This window comes from Cryptomeria japonica, unplaced genomic scaffold (genome assembly GCF_030272615.1).
Source record: "Cryptomeria japonica unplaced genomic scaffold, Sugi_1.0 HiC_scaffold_469, whole genome shotgun sequence".
Taxonomy (NCBI): domain Eukaryota; kingdom Viridiplantae; phylum Streptophyta; class Pinopsida; order Cupressales; family Cupressaceae; genus Cryptomeria; species Cryptomeria japonica.
The window spans coordinates 28,401-50,366 of record NW_026729289.1 but is presented as its reverse complement, the minus strand read 5'-3'; the positions used below and the strand labels follow the sequence as shown (position 1 = coordinate 50,366).

At 34.3% G+C, this 21,966-nt stretch overlaps 1 protein-coding gene across 1 annotated transcript; it reads left to right on the top strand.

Moving 5' to 3' along the window:
• The first annotated feature begins 15,201 nt into the window (after nt 1-15,201).
• LOC131871824 (pentatricopeptide repeat-containing protein At3g12770-like) lies at nt 15,202-17,217 on the top strand. The gene has a single exon (XM_059216005.1). It carries the CDS (start codon nt 15,202-15,204, stop codon nt 17,215-17,217), a length of 2,016 nt encoding a protein of 671 aa, XP_059071988.1.
• Nucleotides 17,218-21,966: the final 4,749 nt, after the last annotated feature.

Here is a 21,966-nt window from a genome sequence, read left to right as displayed (position 1 = left end):
TATAAAAATGGATTGTGGATGGACCTATGGACCTAGTTGGCAAAAGTTCACAGGTATGTTCAAAAGATTGTACAAATGTTCATATGTGAAGAACAATAGAAGTAATGAAAGCTTTGAATGTCCAAAAGGGATTAAAAATGTTTTCAGCCAAAAGAAACCATTGTCTAGCAAGGCAACTACTGATTGTATGATGTTTTGAAGACTTCAAATCAAAGAGATTGAGAGACTACAGCAGCAGTTGAAGAAAATTGGAGGACAAGAAAGAAAGAGAAGTTGATGAAAGAAATCAGAAAATCAGAGGAGGATATCAGTTAAAGAGAACACATTGTGAATGCTGAAAAATGCAGTAGCTGTAGCAACAACCAGTTAGTAAGAAAACCAAAGAAGAGATCACAGACAAAAAGGAAAGATAGTTGAAGAAAGCTGGAAAGAACAAAAGAATGGATAGAATATTGGTAGTTGAGATTAAGGGGGAGTGTTGGAGTCTAATCTCACCTACCCCATCCACATGCTCCGTATGCACAAATGTTTACAGAATTAGCAGGACTTACATCTACTCCAACCTGTCCACCGTACCATCTATAGTCTTAAAACATTATTTTATATGCAAAATTCTGGAAGTTTCCAGCTACCTCTGCCCATTCTAGAAACATCTAAGACCTCCATTAAAAGAGGCATTTTGTAATCATTTTGTGAGATGAATGGAAGAAGGAAAATATGGTCTGATAAATAAAAATTTGTCTTTCTTGTGTGCTGCTCTGTTTTCTCCATACTCTGTTTTTGTATCATGTTCTGCTTCATTTCCTTCATTATTGCATATCAAAAACTAACTTTACTCAAAACTGAGTTGAACGATTACATTCGAAAAATTGAATGTGTAAATTACAATAATATTGAATTGTTTTACAGATGATTCATTTCCTAAGACAACTCAAAAAACTAAAAACAAAGCCTTATTATAGCAGTTTGCAAACTGCTGATTTATTAAAGCATAAAACTAAAAAACTAAAAACAAGATTAAAAACTAAAAAGATATGATCTTTGACTCGGCATCATTATCATGATCTCCAACGCAGCAATCCAATCTCCAATCCAACACAGAAATCTCATCTCCAATGCATCGATCATATCTTCAGAAGATGCAGACGCCAGAGAAAATTTGTCAGGGCAATTGTATTATAAAAATAAAAGTACAGGGATACAGTAACTTACTAGTATCAACACAATACAACGCCTCTATTGGAAAATGATAACCTGTTTAGGGTAGTGTGGATCAAGGTGAAGGTTATAAAGTCATGGGTTTGGTGAGGCAGTGGTACAAATTATTCCCTCAATGGAATTGGTTCAGGTTGCAGTTGACAGCAAATAGAAAAAGAAACAGTTAATGCCAACATAAAAAAGACATTCCTTGAAAACTTAAAGACATTGCCCAATAGTTTAGCATTAATAGTTTATTAAAATGACCTGTTAATAAAACTCCATATATTTTCTTTAAAAATTCAATTGAAATAAACTAAATTATGTTGTGTTGAAAGTAAAATGTATTTATCTCATGTTAATCAAATCTCTTAATATTCACGCATAAATCCTTTCTTTTAATGTCTAGCAGATGGTGCAAAGATAGGAGTATGCTATGGAATGCTTTCAGACAATTTGCCTTCTCACGATGAGGTGGTGAATCTGTTGCAGTCAAACAATATAGAAAAGGTGAGATTATACCAAGCAAATCAAGCCGCGCTGGAGGCCCTGAAGAATTCTTGAATAGAAGTGATTGTGGGAGTTGACAACACTGAGCTTAAAACGATTGCAGGTGACCAGGATGTAGCGAACGGGTGAATGACAACATTAAACCATTCTGTCCTGTCCACATCAAATACATTGCAGTGGAAAACGAGGTTTTTGCAAACAGAGCATACGTTTCATATCTCGTGCCTGCTATGAACAATATTCAGAAGGCATTGAGTAACGCCAATTTGCAGAACGACATCAAGGTCTCTACACCACACGCAACGTCCGTGCTGTACAATTCATTTCCTCCCTCCAAGGGAACATTTGGTGAGAATATGAGTGCCATACTTAAGTTTTTGTCAGATAAATACCCTCCTTTCCTGGCCAGTGTCTATCCATACTTTAGCTACAAATACAACAGAGATTGAATTTTTGCAGACAAGCGCTGTGGTGACTGATGGCATCTAATGTATAACAACTTGTTCGACGCTAAAGTCGACACTTTTATATCTGCTATGGACAATATTCCAAGTGTGATAACTGAAATCGGGTAGCCTTTTATATCTGCTATGGACAATATTTTGGTCTGTTTGAAACCAACAAAACTCCTGTCTACCCTGTGTTCAGCTCACCTGAAAGTTCCAGGGATTTAAAAGTGGTGTATATATATCTAATAGTAGTCTAGAAAAATAATTTTTTAACTAGAATTGTCACAAGCACCTCCAAAACATAGGTGAACAGAGCACTGCTAGAGCACAATTTATTGAATTAATTTAGATTAAAAATTTAAATTTCCATTTACAAATCCTGACCACAATCTAACTCTAGTTTTTAGTTGATGATTGATTCGTTCTTTATTAAAATTAAAAAAAAAAAAAACCTAAAAGAAGTATCTGAAGATTTTTAATAATATATCAATTTTAAAATATGGAAAAATTTAGACAATTTTTTTTTTAAAATTCTTAAGATTGGTTAGAATAAAATATACATCGAGAGGAAATATAAAAGAGGTGAGAATATTATATTACCGTTCTTTTTTATGTTTACCTTTATCATATCAAGTATTCTATGGAGTTGGTTTGTATCATGTTCATAGTGAACATGTCTCATTACTAAAATAATAATCCAGATGAAAAACATGAGCTTGAACAAGATCTTAGATACAATGAACATCAATTTTTAAATGTTTGTTTTTTACATGGAGAAGAGAAATTTTTAGAAAGCAATGCACATGGAGCATCCATTATCAACTTTAGTTAGTTCATTTTGATATACTTTATTGATTATTCTTTAAAGTGTTTGTTTTAACTTTTTTTAAGACCAAAATAATCAAGCCTTTGATGTATTCAACAATCTTAAAGTCCTCGTGGAAAATGAAAATGATGATAAAAAAAAGGTCTTAAGGACCAATCATAGAGTGTAATTTTGTTCAAGAGATTTTATGGATTATTGTAATCTTAGTGACATCTAAAGACAACTCACTATTTCTTACACACCTCAAAAAAATGACATCATTGAAAGGGAGAATCATACAATGGTGAAAATGATAAGGGTTATATTTCAAACCAAGAGATTGAGCATTTTCTTTTTGGGCTAATGTAGATTCTATAGTAGTGAATATTCTCAAATAAAATCTCACTAGTGCACTTGCCATGACACCTTATGAAGCCTAGAATGAGAGAAAGAATAGTGCTAATTATTTTGAAGTTTGTGTTCATGTAGTTGGTCAAAAGGAATAAATTTAGATCCAAAAAAGTCAATCATACATTTTTGTTTGGTATGGTGAACAAATCGAGGACTATAGGTTGTCTAATCCTCTCACGAATAGTATTTTTGTGTCAAGATATGTTATCTTTTGATGAAGGGAGAGTTTAGGTTGTGAAATCCTCTTAGTAATAGTATGGCTGTGTCAAGTGATGTGATTTTTGATGCAAGAAGAGTTTAGAGACATCAAGAAAGACATGTTGAGAAGTCAAAATCTATTTTTAATGATAGTCTCAATGATAATAATCTGAATGAGTTAAATCCACTAATATTTTAGATTTTGGCACTACAAGTCAATAAAGTAGCACCTCTTTTAATTTTAGTGTAAGTCTAACTTCAAGTCAAAGTTTCTCCAAGATAGACAAGAATTTGAAGCAACATTTATTAGAGGAAAATAAGTAAAGCATATGAAGATAATTTGAGAGGTGAGATAATGAATTTTACTTTACTTTCACAATTTAAATTTGAACTATTATTGTTTGAAGATGCATGTACTAATGAGGTTTGGGTGCAAGCAATGCAAGAAGAGGTAGATTCTATTAATAGGAATGATTCTTGAGAATTTACATAGATTCCAAATGAGAAGAAAAATATCGTTACAATGTGGATTTACTTGAGACTAAGTACAACATTGATAGGAGTGTTGAAAGATGCAAGGCATAGTTAGCTGTAAAAGGCTTCATACAAAGGTATGCAATAGATTATGAAGATATATTTCCATCACTAGCAAAAGAACAAACCATTAGAATAATGGTTTTACTATGAAACGTGTCTTCATAAATGGGTAGTTAGAAAAGGAATTCTATGTCCAACAAACATAGGGTTTTGAAGTGCAAGGTAAAGAACCATAACACCAAGTATACAATCTAAAGAAGGTTTTGTTTGGCCTCAAGCAAGCATCAAGAGATGGTATGCTAGGATAAATGGATAGTTTTAGTATAATGAATTCAAGAGAAACAAGAGTGGGCCTACTCTTCACTATAAGAAAGGAGATTTTTATATTGATGATTTGTTGTATATGGGTAGTAGTTTTAATATGAGGGATGAATCCAAAATTGTTAATAATGAACAAATTTGAAATGAAAGGTCTAGGTCTCATGCAATACTTTCTAATAAATTGAGGTTCATCATAGTGAGGATAGAATTTTTATTTATCAAATAAAATATGCAAAAGACAATGTTAAAAATTTGGTACCATTGAATGAAAGCAACATCCATTCCATCTACTTATGAAGGTGGGTTACGTAGAGAAGATATTACTAAAATAGATGGTGAAACAACTTATGAAAGTTTTGTTGGAAGATTGACGTTTCTAACTCACACGACCATAATTTACTTATTTAGTTTCTCTTGTTTCAAGGTATATGACTAAGCTATCCAAAATTCATATGAAGAAAAACAAGAAGATATTGAGGTATGTGAAAGGTACTACAAGTTTTAGTATTTCTTATTATGCAACTCAAAAAGGTATCAACTTGTTGTCTTTAGTGACTTTGATTGGAGAGGAAGTTTGGAAGATCAGATGTCTACATTTGGTAATTGTATCTCACTTTGTTTAGCTTTAGTTCCATGGAGATCAAAAAAAGCAAATTACATTTTCTTTTTCATCTAAAGAAATAGAATATATTGTAGTCACTTTTTAACATACACAATCATTATAGTTTTGAAAAGTCATAGAGGATATGGGGAGAAACAAATTTAGCCTGCAATGACCTTTTTGTGACAACATGTATGTAATTAAATTGGTTGAGAATCTTATCGATCATAGTACGACAAAGCATTTTGATTTGAAATATTAATTTATTTGAAATTCAGTTCAGAAAAAATATGTAAAATTGAGGTAAAGGCTCAAGAACAACTTACAGATATCTTTACAAAGGTGAGACACTCTGGAACCATCTTCAAAATCTGTTTAGCATCAAGAAAATGCACTAATCAAAAGATAGATTTGAAGCCATTACTAGGAAGAGTTGAAATTTCTTCTATGAGAGCCTTTATTGATCTCTCAAAAGATAGATTTCAGAGCCACTTGGAACTTGGAAGCCATTACTAGGAAGGACTCCTTTGTAAACCTTGCCAAAAACCTTCAAATCCCAAACTCAAAATTTTTCTTCCATTGCAGTGGTCTTTCCGGGCGAAGTGAACCGGCCAGAGCTATGGTAGCATTGAGCTGATCGTGGAGATGATCATAGTCAATCCAAGCTTGAATATTCTTTCTCCCATTTAGATCTAATTGAATGAACTGGTCACCAGCCAACGTGATTGTCATTGATGACATCGAATTCTGGGTTCTTTACTGTGTCGAATTCGACTGCAAACAGATGATTGGAGGTTGTCCCAAGCTTGTGAAATTGAACAAACCAAGGTATGAATCTTGTTGCCCTCCCTTATGTGTCTTTTTGGGCATTATGATAAATGTCAGTCCATTCCCACTTATCGAATTCTGTGGAGGCGGAGCCAGGGCGAATATGAAACTAGAAGTTGCATTCTTGAACCTGCGCTCTTTCATACGCACAACTTCTGAATGTAAAACACTACCAGTAATGTATTATGAATGATTGGTCAAGCGGATACCTATAAGATTGGGTTTCGTTACAAAATACAACGTTCCCTTGCAAATACAGGCTTGACAAGTTTCTACTGGTTAAACTAGTCAGTTTGGGAAAGACGAAGGTTGTTTGGGCTTTAGTAGACAGCCACGGGTGGAAGAGGAGGTAAAGCACAAGGACGACATACATGCCTGCCATTGATTCATGACGAGGGGGGAGGGAAGATTAAGAGTCTAAGATTTTTGTTGCCTAGTAGAAAACCTCGACAATGGCCAAATCCTGGACTAGGATTCATCACATAGCCTAGTCTAACTTAAAAAGGAGTTTGATCTTTGACAAAGCTCTACTCTTTCTTTACCTATAACAACTCATTTTATAAGATAAATCAAATTAGATTATTACATGTACATATAATTTGCACACATTAAGATATAATATTCTCTTTATTCATACAGTAGTAGTAAGCTCTTTTAGTTTATAAATATCTATATTATATGAAAACGACATTCATTTAATACACACATGATAAAAATATTTAGAAATGTTTTTGATACATAAAAAGGAAAATAAGGTCCCAATCCCTTACAAAATAGAAGAATTTAGAAACAAAAATACCAACATAACTAACATCCAAAAAAATCTAAGTCTAGATTGCAGCGAAGTAGCACAAAAACAACATAAAATATGTAGAATAAAAATCAATCAAATAGTTTTTTTTTATAAAATTTAATGCTTTTTGAGTAAAAGAAACTTGACCTACCAGTGAAGGTTCCTTGCATGCTCTTTTAAACTCCCTTTAGCTTTCTTTTTCTTCTTAGACTCCACCTCAATGTCTTTATAATTTGTCTTCCTAAGATCAACCTTTAGCCTCACAAAACTGGAGATAAATAATCTTGACAATCTTGTTAACGATAAAGCATAGGAATCCTTATTTCCTTGCCGGGAAGCCATGCTGCTTCGCCAGACCAGACAAATCCTTGTGACCCAAACATATAAATGTTTACTCATCTACGTTCTCTAATTATAGAGAACAAAACTAACATTACAAAAGTCAGTCAAGTCAGAGACTTGGCCAGTGAAACAACGGCAATTGCGCGCAATCAACGGAAGAATTGAAAAGGCGCCAAAATCATCGTCTTCGTTTAGTTGGAGTCAGATTTGAATAAGAACAAAACCAGAGTCGTTTATGCATGTTCTCTACAAGTAAAAGGGGTTTTCGAGACAGGGATTCACAGCTCTACAATTTGATAAGTAGTTCCATTTTTTTGTTGCATATGTGACTCGAAGAGCGTATTGTGAAGGACGGAGATAAATTTGATGAATGCGCTTTACTTTATAGAATATCATTGAGATACTTTTTAATCAAAATTACTAATAAAATTAATCATTGAGATACTTATTGGTCAAAGAATTTGACATCTTATTGCAAACTTCATGTCAATTGATGAATTGAGGAGAAATATCAATTAATATTGATTATAAATGTCTTCATTGATGATCATCCAATCACTTCATTTGTCAATTGATTGATTTATAGTGATTTCCTTGCAAGTGAGTAATGAAATATTGTACCAAAAAAAAGTGTTACAAACTTACATAATATAAATTTTGAGTAAGAAAAATAAGCTATAAAATCTCATGTATTAAATATTACAATCAATTTACATTAAGAGATGGTTATCATTTATTATGATTATCCTCAATAAATATATATTTCCAATTTGATAAGTAGTTCCATTTTTTTGTCGCATATGTGACTCGAAGAGCGTATTGTGAGGGACCGAGAAAATTACGGAGATAAATTTGACGAATGCGCTTTAGTTTCTAGAATATCAATCAAGACTATCAAATGCGTGAGTAGTGTAGTAAGGAAAATTATTTAGTTTAAAATAAAAATAAAAATGAAGAAACACAAATATAGGTGACATATTGTTATCCGTTTAATAAAAAAACTAACCTCTAGATCTTGAAGCAATATATTACCAATATAATCAATTCAAATATAGTTATTCTTAATCCTTTATAAGACATCATCACATAATTGACAATTTTGGATATATTTTGGAGGATGGTATGGATGAGGAGGCCTTTGGAGTCATTGAGGATGATGGAGGGTTGTTGCTAGACCTCCTTCGTGAGGCCAATATTTCTCTTCCTTTAGCCGTATTGCTAGGTTGAGTATGTTATCTCAATCTATTCTTAGGACGACATGTGTAATGGGTCCCTTCTTGCGACATGGCCCCCCTTCCTTTTTCTACCAATCAGACTGTTATTGAAGATTTCCCTCATGTGCCTCCTCCTCTCCTGAGTGTGTTGCAAGAGTAGAGGATTGGGGAGGTCACTCTTTAGTGGTCTCACATTCTCATGTTGATGCACCTCTTACATGACCCTATTCTTTATATTCTTGATGGGTGGGTGGATAGAGCATCTACAATGATGAATGTTGGCTTGCAATTGGATTAGTCTAGGTGATGTCTTTGAGAAACACATTCCTTCTATTCTCATTCCAATAATTGATGGGCACACCAAAGTTCTGTATTGAGGTCCTTGGTTTCTTGGTAATGCATTGCTTCAATTTAAAAGATTGTCTACTAGTTTTACACTATCAAGATTAATAAGGTTCCTATCTAGGTTCATCTCTCAAAGCTCCTTCTAGAGCTTTGGGATGAGAGTATTATTCATGGTATTGTCGATGCAATCGATCAATTTATTACCATTAAATATGTCACAAAATATATAATAAGGTTTAGTTTTTTTACATTTTATGTTTCTGTTAAAATTTGTTCAAAATTGCCTATTAGTATTGTAGTGTCACAAATTGCACCTTGTGTCAATTTCACACTTGTGCGTTATGCCTAGTGCATTTATAACTAAACCAATGATTGAGATTTCATGTTTTTTACTTCATAAATGATAATAATGAAATGTTAGTAGATTTTAGTTTGATTTTGGAAGATATTAGTTAGACGAGATCATGATGTGTAGAAATTTGCACAATGTGTTGACGTCTTGACAAATTCTATTAGAAATTAGGATCTTAGGAGACTAATCATTATAAACAATATATAAAAAAAAGTGCATTAAGAATCATGCAGCCATAAATTAACACATTACACAAAATAAACATGGGGAAAACCCTTTTGGGTAAAAGACCCATAAAGCACCATTTTTTTAATACACTTACAAAATATAGTCTATGACAAAATTGACTTGAATTTGGGGATACATTGGAATACTTCTACATGACAAATAATACCTCTTGTGCATAGTGATAGAGCTCACTATAAATATCCAAATTTTCACTTCTCTCAAATGAGGGAGTACCTCCTTAAATATATGAGGAAGGGTGGCTTCACTAGTCACACCTTTTTGATAACCCCCATTGATAACTAATTAATAATCTATTAGTTATTAGATTATAATAATTATTTCAAATTTGATATTCTTATAAAGCATATAATATATAAGGTTTTATAACCTTATATTAGAACATTATATATGAATGTTATAAGGGTATGACCGCTAATAACATCATGTTTTAATAGATTCTAAGATTCAAATAAGAATGTTACATGCAGTTTGTCCTTTATGTATGCCAAAATTTGGTCAAACCCACTTGTAATGGTTACTGCTGACAATTACAAGAAATATATGTAAATAAGCTTTCTTTTGATTAGTTGGTTAGTATATTAGAGGTTGTTACAAGTTTCTTATTTTTTGTCTAGTAATTATTATTTTAATGCTTGTTTTGGTTTCATTTTGTTTAGGTTCAATATTTTTTAGTTTGGATTTTTATTTAGTTAATTTCTCGCTTTAATTTATATTTATTAGTCTTAGTTGTTTTGTCTTTCTCTATCACTTTATTCTTATTTCTTAAGTGGTTATAATTTCTTGTTTTGTTTGCATTTTCGGCCACTTTAAACATTTTTAGTATGACTTTTATACAATTTTGATTAATAAATGTGGGAGAGGGCCCATACCCATTACATAACTGCCAAACCGGTCCATAGAGAAACTCACAAGTAGTGATACCACCAAAAACAACAGACACCTAGAAAGGACAATCTATGGCCCATACTTGGACTGGATAATCTACGACCCATACTTGGACTCTGGTTGTGATTCACTTTTCTTGTTTCTTTGAGAGCGAGTGACAACAGGCATTTATTTGTATTGAAGTTTTTGATGATGTTTGGTGGATAGAATACGTTTCTCAATAAAAACTTTCGGTTACAAAGGGAGTTTCATTTTCTTCTTCTCTCTCAGGGGTTGGTGGTTCAAGTCGAGCTTCGTTATAAGTGATACAGAATTGTGGGAATAAAGCGGGGTTGATCCTTCCTCCATGATTTAAGCGTTGGTTGAATGTCCCTTTCTAAATATAAGCTCTGATTCTTAAAGGTTCTTTGTCAAACTCGTTTGATTTGCTTTGAATATGCAATCACATGTGATGCAAGAATGCGCGAAGTGATTTAAAAAGTTGGTGATTAATATAGAGAAACTTATTCCTTTTTGCAAGTTTTTTAGAACTAGGTTGTCTCTTCTTCAACTCAGTTTTGTGATGAATACTTGTTCTTCTCAAAATATGAGGAGTGGTCATACACGAATGATCAATGGTTTCCTTTGATGTTGGATTGTGATACTTTGTTTGAAAAACTCAAGCTTACTTTATCAAGTAGAGGTTTAGGTTCGCCCCCACGACAAAGTGTGTTAAATGATATGGATAAGAGTCTCCTAATATGGAAACTCAATTTGACAACTTAAGGATTAAACTCTGTATTTTGTTTGTGATAGGATCCATTAGATGGTGAAACTTTGATCAATGTGATGGTACTATCTGATTTTGGTTAGATGAAGTCTTATCTCGAGCTAGTTTAAGATTCGACGAATTTGTTTTAATGATGCTTGTTGGATTGTGGAATTGTTTTCTTTGATAATCTGGTTCGGATTTTGACTAGTGAGTTTGACAAAAGGCCCAAAAGGGTGTTTAGGATTGGTGATAATTTTTTTCCAAAATCCCTATTTTACTCTCTGTTTTTCTGTGTTTTTACCATGCGCTAAAACAAAGACTGGATGCGCTAACTAATGATCTAATAGGAAATTCCCTATGCGCTAAGCTGCCTATGTTACGTGCTAACTCAGAGTTTTGAAAATGGTTTCTGACTAGAAAGGTTATGCTCTAATATGTCTTGATGATGTGTTGCAGTTTAGACTAAAAGCGCTAAGTTATGCCTTCTATGCACTATGCTGATGCTCAAAAGCGCTAATATGGTCTCACAAAGCGCTTATGAAATTTTAACCTTTATGATATCGGTTATGCGCTAGTTTGATTGATGAAAGCACTATGGTCTGGTTTGTATGCACTATAAAATGGTTGAGACGTGCCAGGAGGTTGCTCTTATGCGCTAAACTGCCCTGATTGCTTTGTTTTTGGCTATTTTTAGAAATATTAACACTTTTTTGCTTTGATGGATGATTTTATGAAAATAACTTGAAAACACGACATAAAAGAGATAACTGATTTTGCCTATGCTAAACAGATAATGTATGTTCTGTGAGGATGTGTTCAAATCCCCAATGTTTTCATAGGTTTGGATAACAAATAATACAAATTAGATAGACTCGTTATTCAAGGGTCATCATCAATATCATAGCCCACTAGTCTCGATACTCCGTCAGCTCAAACAGCCTTGTCACCCCCTAGGGGGCGCCTGTTTTTTTGCCTTTTGCTAGAAATTAACTCAAAGTGAATTGCTTCACAATTGAGTAGTTATCTTGAGAGATATATGGTGAGTGATCTTGGGGGCAGATTCTTCCCCACCCTTGCACTATGATATTGAAGATGTTTGGATACTGACTCGGCTCAAATTTTTTATTTCTAAAGTTCTTAATCAGGCTTTCGTTCGATCTTCAGTGATAAACTCCCTCGAGAGGCTTCCCAACCTTTAGAACAAAGACTTTACGTATCTTAAAGATAATGGAAGAAGGCTAATAGCTGAGCAAAACCATTGAAGGGACTTTCGTCAACCTCCACTTTTGATTATAGTGGGTTCAAACACTTGGCGATAAAGTCATTTCCCACTTAGATCGTTCACCTCTCACTAACCATTTAAATGGCGCTCTAAGAGCAACTCGAGAGGGCAAGTCTGCCAAAGGTTTTAAGTACTTGAAATGAAGAAAGCATGAAAGAATGGTGTGGCTTTTTGGTCACCCAGTTAAGGGGAGAGCATATACCTTCCACTTTCGAGACAAAGCAAACAATCTTTTTTTAACCTTTAAGGCAATGATTCGCTAACTTCTATTTGGAGATGTTTCTCCAACAAGCATGATGTTCTTTTTAACCTTTCATAGCAAAGTGTGTATTTCCAAAACTTTTGTAAAACAAGTTTGGTCAACAAAATTAAAGTCGATAAATGGAAACTTTCCCTCTTTGCCTTGCACAAAATAAAGATGGGGTTCTTTTAATTTTGCAATGAATTGAAATTGATCCTCTTAGGTACCAAAGGAAGGCGAAGTTCATCGTAACTTTGCTAAAAGTAAATTTGTTTGTTCTTTTTAGAGCCCCAAATGAAATGTTTTTCCTAACTTGTGGGAATGAAAGGTTTGTTTAGTTGTTCTTTTTACCATGCAATGAGGAAAAGACAAAGTTTTGTTTTAAACACCAAAAGGAAGTATGAAGTTTGTTTTAAACATCCAAATTAAAATATGAGGTTTATTTTAAGCTTTTGCAAAAAAAAGAGAATTCTTTTTAACCAACTCTTTGAAAGAAAGGAAAAAAAACTTAAACTAACTCTTGTCTCTCCTGCACATAAAGATTAGAACCTACATAAAATCAGTTAGCAAAAAAAATCAAATTTTAGTGTGGGCTTATACAAGCCTAAAATGATCTTCCTTCGGTTACAAATTTTGCCTTTCTGTTACATCAATGCGCTAAACTGCTACACCTATGCGCTACAGAAATACACAGAAGCGTTGCAGAATGATCTCTATGCGCTAAACTAATTACTAGATGCACTAGTCTTTTTTCCTAATACGCTATAATTTTACAATTGACAGTCAGAATATTATGCGCTAACTAAAATGCCAAATATGCTAATGAAAGGGTCTTATGCGCTAAATAGTAAACTGGATGCACTAGCCAAAGGTTTCTATGTGCTAACAAAATGTTCCAATGCGCTAGCTCAGCTTTTCTGCGTATCTGCAATGTTACTCCTGCATGAAAAATGATATGTTTTATGGGGTTATGCCCCACAGTGGGCGCTAGAAATGTGTGTGGGAAAAGTGGTGCAAGGAAACAAAAAAATCGGTTTTAAAAAGGTCCACACACCAATGGGACTTTTGGTGCAAGTTATGGAGCTATATTGAATAGCTCAACTCCCCAAGGGATGCTCCATTGTTCTCTATCTCACAGGATCCCTCAAGTCAATGTTTGTACTCTCAAATCACTGAGCAAAGTGACTTAGGAATGACAACTCCAAGAATGAGGGATGTTTGATTTATTTATCATGAATGCATTCCTAGATGTGTATGATATTGAAACTAGAATGATTTAAACTAACATGAATATGATGATAAGATAAAGATTAGTAAACTTATCCTAGCATGATATACTAGTCTAACATGGATATGCTATGATATTTAAAATTACTTCTAAAATGCTTATTAAAATGATTCTATCAAAGAGAAGCTAAACGCTTAGCAAAATGACTATAGATTGGATGCATGAAACTTGGATATCTCAAAATGAGAGAATGAGAGCTCTATTTATAGGAAAAATAGGGCAATGGATGGTCAAGATTGGATAATCTTAACAAGGGCCAGGATTGAAAGTTATCAATCCATATTTACAATTCTCACCAATGAAATGGTGACAATTGTCAACAAGAGACTACTTGAGAGGAGATGTAAGAAGCATTTAATGCTTGAGAAGACATGATGGTTACCTTAGGAGGTAAGGGTTTAGGGTAAGTTAGGGTCATCCATTGGATAAAGCTTTTACTCGAAGGATAAACTCTTGTGCAAGGGTTAAAGGGATAATCAAGGTTAAAGCTATGAATGCTTGATGAAACACTTGGGTTCGATGAAGGTTGAGTTAGGCAGAAAGTCTCTAACCATGCCAAAAGGTTGAGTTAACCATTAATGGTTATGAAGACTTTGAAGGTTAACTTGTTGAAGACATAAAGCTTTTAATGGTTTTCAAAGACTTTGAGGGTTTGAGAAGTGACTTCCCTTTGCATAGGGATGTGACAATATTTAGGAGATGGATTTAGAAGTGATTAGAAGAATCTAGAAGGGGGTTTAGAGAGGCAAGTAGGAGATGTAGGATTTTGCAAGTGGATGGAGGGGAATTTTAATTAAAATAAATTACTTTATTTCAACAAAAATAGATGCAACTTGCTTAAATACAAGTGGAGGATTTAAATAAATAAATTAGATTTATTTACTTGAAATGATCAATTTAATTAAAAAGGGAGAAAGGGGAATTAATTAAATAAAGTGATTTTTTAAATTAAAGGTTATGAAAGGCTTAGGTGAACTTAATTAAATAAATTAAATAATTTATTTAATCAAATAGATGAATATAAAACATTTAATTAAATAGAAGAATGAGGTTAAAATGAATATTAAGTATTCACTTAGGAAAGTGGTCATTTTTATACATCTACAGATATGTCTAGATTACAATATAATAATAAATAGGAGATCCAATCCTGTTAAGGTGACGTAAGAAATTTCTGAAAACCACTGAATTATAAAGATATTGATGTGTAGATTACAATATAATAATAATGAATAGGATGATCTAACCCTGTTAAGGTGACATAAGAACTTGGTTTACCCCAATAATTTGTGTTGAAAGAAAGGACATTATGCATTGTTAGTGTGGGGTATAACCCTCGTTCTAAACAAATCTTGTTTTAGGTTTGTTTTTTCATCTTCCAAATCGTCTGTGTAAATTCTACTTAAGTTTTACAATTTCAGTGAGCGGCTCAGCTCCCAAATGATTACAAAACGATTCCTAGTAGCTTTCATTCATGGATGCTGTGCAAGATGACAATACTTCTAGCCCTGTTCGCAGCCTCGGGTTCGACACCATCCCCAAACACACAAACATTAAAGCAAGAGAAAGAGAAAGAGCAAGGCATGGACACAGAACAACATAATGCATTCTTTCTTTAAGCTGTTTCAAACATGCTCCAATATCAAACAGTTGCAGCAAATCCATGGACAGATTATTGCGACGGGACTCGCCGAAAATGAAATATTGGGTTCTAGGCTTATAAGCGCGTATGGAAAGCGGCAGAGTGTAGATTATGCACGCCTGGTTTTTGACAGAATTCCCAAAGAAAGCGTATTTTTATGGAATTCAATGATTACTGGGTATTCCAAGAATGGGTTTTGGGACAAAACCCTGGAGCTCTTTTGCCAAATGCAGAATGAACAAGAAGCAGACCATTTTACATTCCCCTGCGTTCTCAAAGCATGCGCTGCAATTTCTGCTCTGCAGAAAGGCAGGGAAGTTCATGTTCGTGCAATAACATGTGGATTGGAATCCGATCTGTTTACAGCGAATGCCCTTATTACCATGTATGCGAAATGCAGGCGTGTAGAAGATGCACGCAAAGTGTTTGACAAAATGTGTCCATCCGAAAGAGATACGGTGTCCTGGAACTCTATGGTTGGAGGTTATGTGCAGAATGGGAAGGGAATCAAGGCTTTGGAGTTATACATTCAAATGAAGACGAGGATCGAACCAGATGCAGTGACATTCATAAGCCTTCTTCCAATCTTTTCAGATGTCAATAAGGGTAAGGAGATTCATGCTTGCATACTCAGTAGTGGACTGCATTTGAATTTACAAGTGGGGAACGCACTTGTAGCAATGTATGCTAAATGCGACATTATTGAGTGCGCGCTCAAAATGTTTGACGGAATGCTTGAAAAAGATGTTGTATCATGGACTGCAATGATCACAGGATATGTCCAGAATGGACAGAGTGGGGAAGCCTTGAAGTTGTTCCACAAAATGCAGCTGGCAGGGGTCAAGCCAAATGCTGTTACTATCATAAGTGTTCTTCCAGCTTGCACCGCCCTAGTAGCTCTTCAACAAGGTAAGGAAGTACACAATTCAGTTGTAAGAAATGGGTTTGAATCGGATGTTTTCGTGGTCAGTACCCTGATAGACATGTATGCCAAATGTGGGAGTTTGAAGATTGCACTTCACTTATTTAACACAATGGCGCATAAAGATCCGGCCTTGTGGACTGCAATGATTTCTAGCTATAGTATAAATGGGTGTCCTGATGAGGCAATTAGGCTTTTCGATCGAATGCTTGCGTTAGGATATAAGCCGGACAGTGTCACCTTTGTCGCTGTTCTATCTGCTTGCAGTCGTGCAGGCATGGTAGTGAAAGGCTGGCGTTACTTTGATAGGATGAAACTAGATTATTGCATTGTACCTGGGTTGGAGCACTATGCATGCATTGTAGACCTTCTTGGTCGAGCAGGGCACTTGGACGAGGCATATGATTTCATTGGCAATATGCCGTTAAAACCAAATGATGATGTGTGGGGTGCCTTGCTTGGTGCCTGCAGAATTCATCAAAATATACAGTTGGGAGAGCTTGTAGCAGAACATCTCTATGACCTGAAACCCAAGAAGGCTGGCTATTATGTTCTGATGTCAAATATCTATGCTGCAGCTGGAAGGTGGGATGGTGTAGAAAAGGTAAGAGCAATAATGAAAGACAAGAGGGCGACAAAGATGCCAGGATATGCCTGGATTGAGATCAAGAAAAAGGTTCATGCATTCCTTGTAGAGGACAGAGCACATGCACAATCAGCAGAAATTTATAAAACATTAGAGGATTTGGCCGGGAAAATGAAAGAGGCAGGATATGTGCCCAATACAAACTTTGTGTTGCAAGATGTGGAGGAGGAAGAAAAGGAGCATATCCTATGTAGTCATAGTGAGAAGCTGGCTCTTGCTTTTGGGCTTATGAATATTAAATGCCCTGGTACATCTATCCGAATCATAAAGAATCTTCGCATTTGTGGCGATTGCCACCATGCCATGAAGTTTATCTCCAGAATTGTTGAACGAGAAATAATTATTAGAGACTTGAGTCGCTTTCATCATTTCAAGAATGGGGAATGTTCTTGTGGAAATTACTGGTGATATTAATGGAAAGGATTCAACAAATGGGAGGACTGTTAAGTAATACCGTATGGTGATTTCCACAGTCACCACTTTCAGCTCCAAATCTTTGAGCAGAAGTTCATTGTGAAAGATTTTATTGGCATCCATCGTTTTGAGAAGAGAATGGCCTATGTTCTTATGGAGCTTGGGCAATGCTCACTTGAAGGAGACCAAAACCAAAAGGATGAACGACAACTATAAGCAATATGGTGATTTTCAAAACAAAACCATTTTTTAATTTGTTGAGTAAAAACTATTATAGATTCAACTGACTTCCACCATTTCAAGAATGGGCAAACAATCTTATGGAGATTGGACTATGTTCTTGCCAAAACGTTATGGAGGTATTACTTGAAGGAGATCAACTATCACAAAGGGCTTATTGACAAACATTATCATCCACTCAAAATAAATGGATTAATTTTAAGTTACAGAACCAGGTGATCCACGTGACCAAGAGCACAACCAAATACATATCACAAGAACCACCAGTTTGTGGTTCTCTTCAATGACTTGCTTTTAACACTGAAGTTTTAATCTCAGATGCTTTTATAGTTAAATTCTTTTTAAGAAAGTGCTTCTAACTTCTTTGACAAGTTGTGTATCATTCTCTTGTCAATACATCGACTAGAATTTGCATTCTATTTTGTTATGGTAAACAAAATAGACCATTCGATGGACTCTCTTTGAGCAAATGCATTTCCTATTACTCTACTCTACAAAGATTTTGAAATCAATACGAACGTAAGAGTTTATGCTGTTGTGGAATCTTACTTGATTGAATTTCTGGTATGTTTGATGAGTAGGTCTTTCTTTGAATTTTATGTATGAAATTTTTTCTAAAGGGTTTTCAAAGCATAGGCATTTTTCATAAAGAAATAAATCAACTTGTCTGTAGCAAAGCTTGAAGCTAAGAGATAATATGGTATGTTTGTCTACTACTACTACCAAGGGACTTATAAAGTTTTATTATAAAAAAAATTACAAATCATTGTATATTTTGATCTTACGAAATTATAAAATGTACAACTTTTTGACTAAAATGTAAAATTTTGGTGAAAAAAAAAATATATAATGTAACTTGGATCACCGCCATTTCAGACCGTGTGTTGTATCGTAAACAAGAATTGGATTTTTAAAATTTTTATTTTATGTACAAAAATTATAAGTATTATTTTTTCTTTGGTAAACTCGGATTTCTAAGCTTGGCCTAAGCCCAAAAAAACCACTTACAAGGGGATATATTCTCATTGGGTTTATTATTGATACCACTATTAGGGGCCTCAATCTTGAAGGCATTATTCCCACATTCAAACCCATGAACTCAACAATCCAACAAACACACAACCTACAAGCACTACTACTCAGTGAAGCCACACATTTTATTACTATTGCAATAAAGTGTATTGTTTAATAAACAAGTAAAGTGTATCCAATAATATGTGATAAGTGCATGGGCTAGGATGATCATTGAAATCCATTGTTGAGGAGGGAAGTCTCAAATGATCCCAAATACAAAAATGATAAGCAATATTATCATAGAAAAAGAGTGGGTAGGGAAAGATTCCCACACTCAAAGGAGGTAGCCTTAGATCCAAGGTATAATTATTTAGGCACAACATTATATAGGGGAAGGTGTGATGCCTAAATGATAGGGTGATATACCAATAGAAACTCATTTGAAATGGGAAAGGTATGCTGCACCTTCAACCCCTAATTTGAGGATACAAAAATTAAAGCACAAAGAACATGGGAAAAGCATGATACCCCAAATGTAAAAATATGACAATGCAAGCTAAAATACTATAGAGAAGGCATAACACCCCTAATGTAAAGGTATAAAAATATAATGTCAAATTTGGAATAAGGTATGTGTTGTAAATTAAGTAATGCATGGGATAGATTATGTAATAAAAAACAAATTAACGTGTTAATGTTATTTATTAGATGCAAGGTTTTAGTTAGTTATTAGTTATATGTAGTTGGTAGTTAGTGGTTTGAGTAGTTGGAAAAAATAAAGGCTTTATAAAGTCATGTAATATAGTACATTGGTGTTGAAGATAAATGACTTAAAATTTGTGTGATGAGCCTTGTGATTTTTTTTGCCGTACATATGTTGTCATTGATGTCAAGAAAGATCAAGGAATATGTCCAAGGATGAGTGATGTGAAGAGAACATGAAGATGGTGTTGGATAGATTTGATAGATACCTTTATTTGGTATCATTATTGAAAGCTCTCTTGTGCTTCTCAATATTATCATCTAGACCCAACTTCTTCTGGAACGCCCATTTACAACTAATAGGTTTTTGTTCCTCAAGAAACGGTACCAGATCCCATGTAGCATTCTTCTTCAATGCAACTATTTCTTTGTTCATGGCTTCCATCCAAGAATCTACATCATGTATACCCATTGCCTCTTTAATAGTCCTAGGCTCATCAACATTAGCAATTAAAGCAAAAATACAACTAGAATCTAACAATGAATAACCAAACATTTATGGTGAATAACCATATCTTTTAGGTTGTTGCCTCAAATGCGTAGACCTCCTCAAAAATTGAGGTTGAGGATCTTGTTCCTCTTCAAAATTCTCTAAACTTCTAGAGCACTTAATTTTCCTACTAACCCGATTTTCACACAAACCACCATTGTTCTCTATCCTTGAGCACTTAATTTTCCTACTAGGGCAAGTGCAACGTAATGAGTCACAAATTCGCGGAAGTTCGCGCATTGGAAAATGCGCTCTTATAAACGGGGGCCCGTTTTCAAAAAACGGGGCCCCGTTTGTGCTTCGGGCTCCTAAGCCGAAAGGTAACGGGGGTTTGAAAACGGGCCCCCGTTTCTTAAAAACGGGCCCCCGTTTGTTTAAAAGCGGGCCCCCGTTTCTAAATGGCATTTTTCCTTTTTTTTCCACAAGCCGCCCTTGTTTGAAAACGGGTGCCCGTTTTGTGGAAGTTGATTCCACAACCCGCCACTTGGCTCGGGATTAGGCCCGGGATAGGCCTAGGATGGCCACACCTGAGACATGGACCTGCAAATTCAAATCTCCATGAATGAAAGCACAAATATGAAGTTCAGAAATAGTTTACGCGCCTCTAATCAGAGAATTTTTATACGAAATTAAAACCCATTTCAGATTATACTTTCTATATTCTAAATATGTAAATTTATTTAAAAATTGATTATTTTAAATATTTTTCATTTAATTTATACTAAATCGGGTCAATAAATTTGAAATATTAACTAATTTTGTTAATTTAATAACTTTTTTATTTTAAAAAATTTTGGAAAAAAAATTATATGTCGTCAATCTACACAAAATTCTTTTGTATTTAAAAAAAAAAAAATCAAAAAATGTTAAGTTTACATCAAATTATGTGGGTCGTACATGTCAAATTTTTAAAACGATAATTATGGCCATTAAAAAATTAATTTAAAAAAAAAATTAGAAAAAAAAATACAGAAAAATATGCTCATCAATCTTCAATGTGTTACAAACCATTTCCCAAAACGGTTTGAGAAAATAATTAAAACATAGTTTTCAGAACTCTATTTAAAAATTTATTTTTTATTATGTGGGTATTAAAATAAATTATATATTTGGAAAGTACACTCAAAGAGCTATGTTTTATATTACTGACTTTTTCCAAGATTCAATCTCTAAGTGTTTCAAAATTTAAGCTCAAATGAGACAAAATCTGAAAATTAGGGAAAACACTTCCACTTTTTGGCCAAAAAGTGGACTCATCTTCTTGCACTGACCCACTAACCCGATTTTCACACAAGGATTTAAATTTCTTAAATCGATTGAAAAATTCAGATTTACTTCTGAAGAAATAAACAAATGTCCTTCTAGAGTAGTCTTCTATGAATGAAACCAAGTACACAGATCTATTTAAATAAGGCATATTAACTGGACCAAACACATTAGAATGAACATCAAGTTGAAAAACCTAGATTACTTATGAGAATCAGAATAAATGAAACACGGTGTTGCTTTCCATATATATAATGTTTGCAAAAGTCAAACTCAAGATTAGAATCATCAAGGCCTTCAACAAAGCTCTTATTTTTCAAGGCTCACAAGACCTTTTTACCTATGTGGCCAAGTCTTTGGTGCCACAACATTGTCTTCTTAGTTGGGAGCTTCATCTCCAAAGCATTAGCACCCTTAGGTACCCAAAAAGCATGACCATTAGATGTTGATACAACAATATTCTTCTCTTCTTGATCTTACAATGAGGATGAAGATTTTGAAGCCCGTTTCTTGGAATTCATAGAAGCACTATTGCAGTAAACCATGCATGCATCTAGCTTATACAGAGTGCGTAGTTGAACACCCTTAGCAAGCACTACATAACCTCTAGTCATCTTGCATCCACCTTGCAAGAAAACAATTTTCATTCCCACATTGTTCATCTTGCTAACATAAAGAAGGTTTTGTGTCAAACCAAGAATGTGCAATACATCACCAATCCCCTTCACGTTACCATCGAGGAATCAAATCTTGACTCTTCCATGGCCATCAATCTTCAGGTGAGAATCATCACCCAAGTACACCTTCCCACCATCATAATCTTTATACTTTGAGAACCAACCCTTGTGAGAGGTCATGTGGAAGGAAGCACCTAATCTAATCAACCATACATCTTCTGATGCATGGATTACCAAAGCAATGAAAAAAACATCTGCATCAACTCGAGAGGATCAGTTGGAATCAAAATTAGA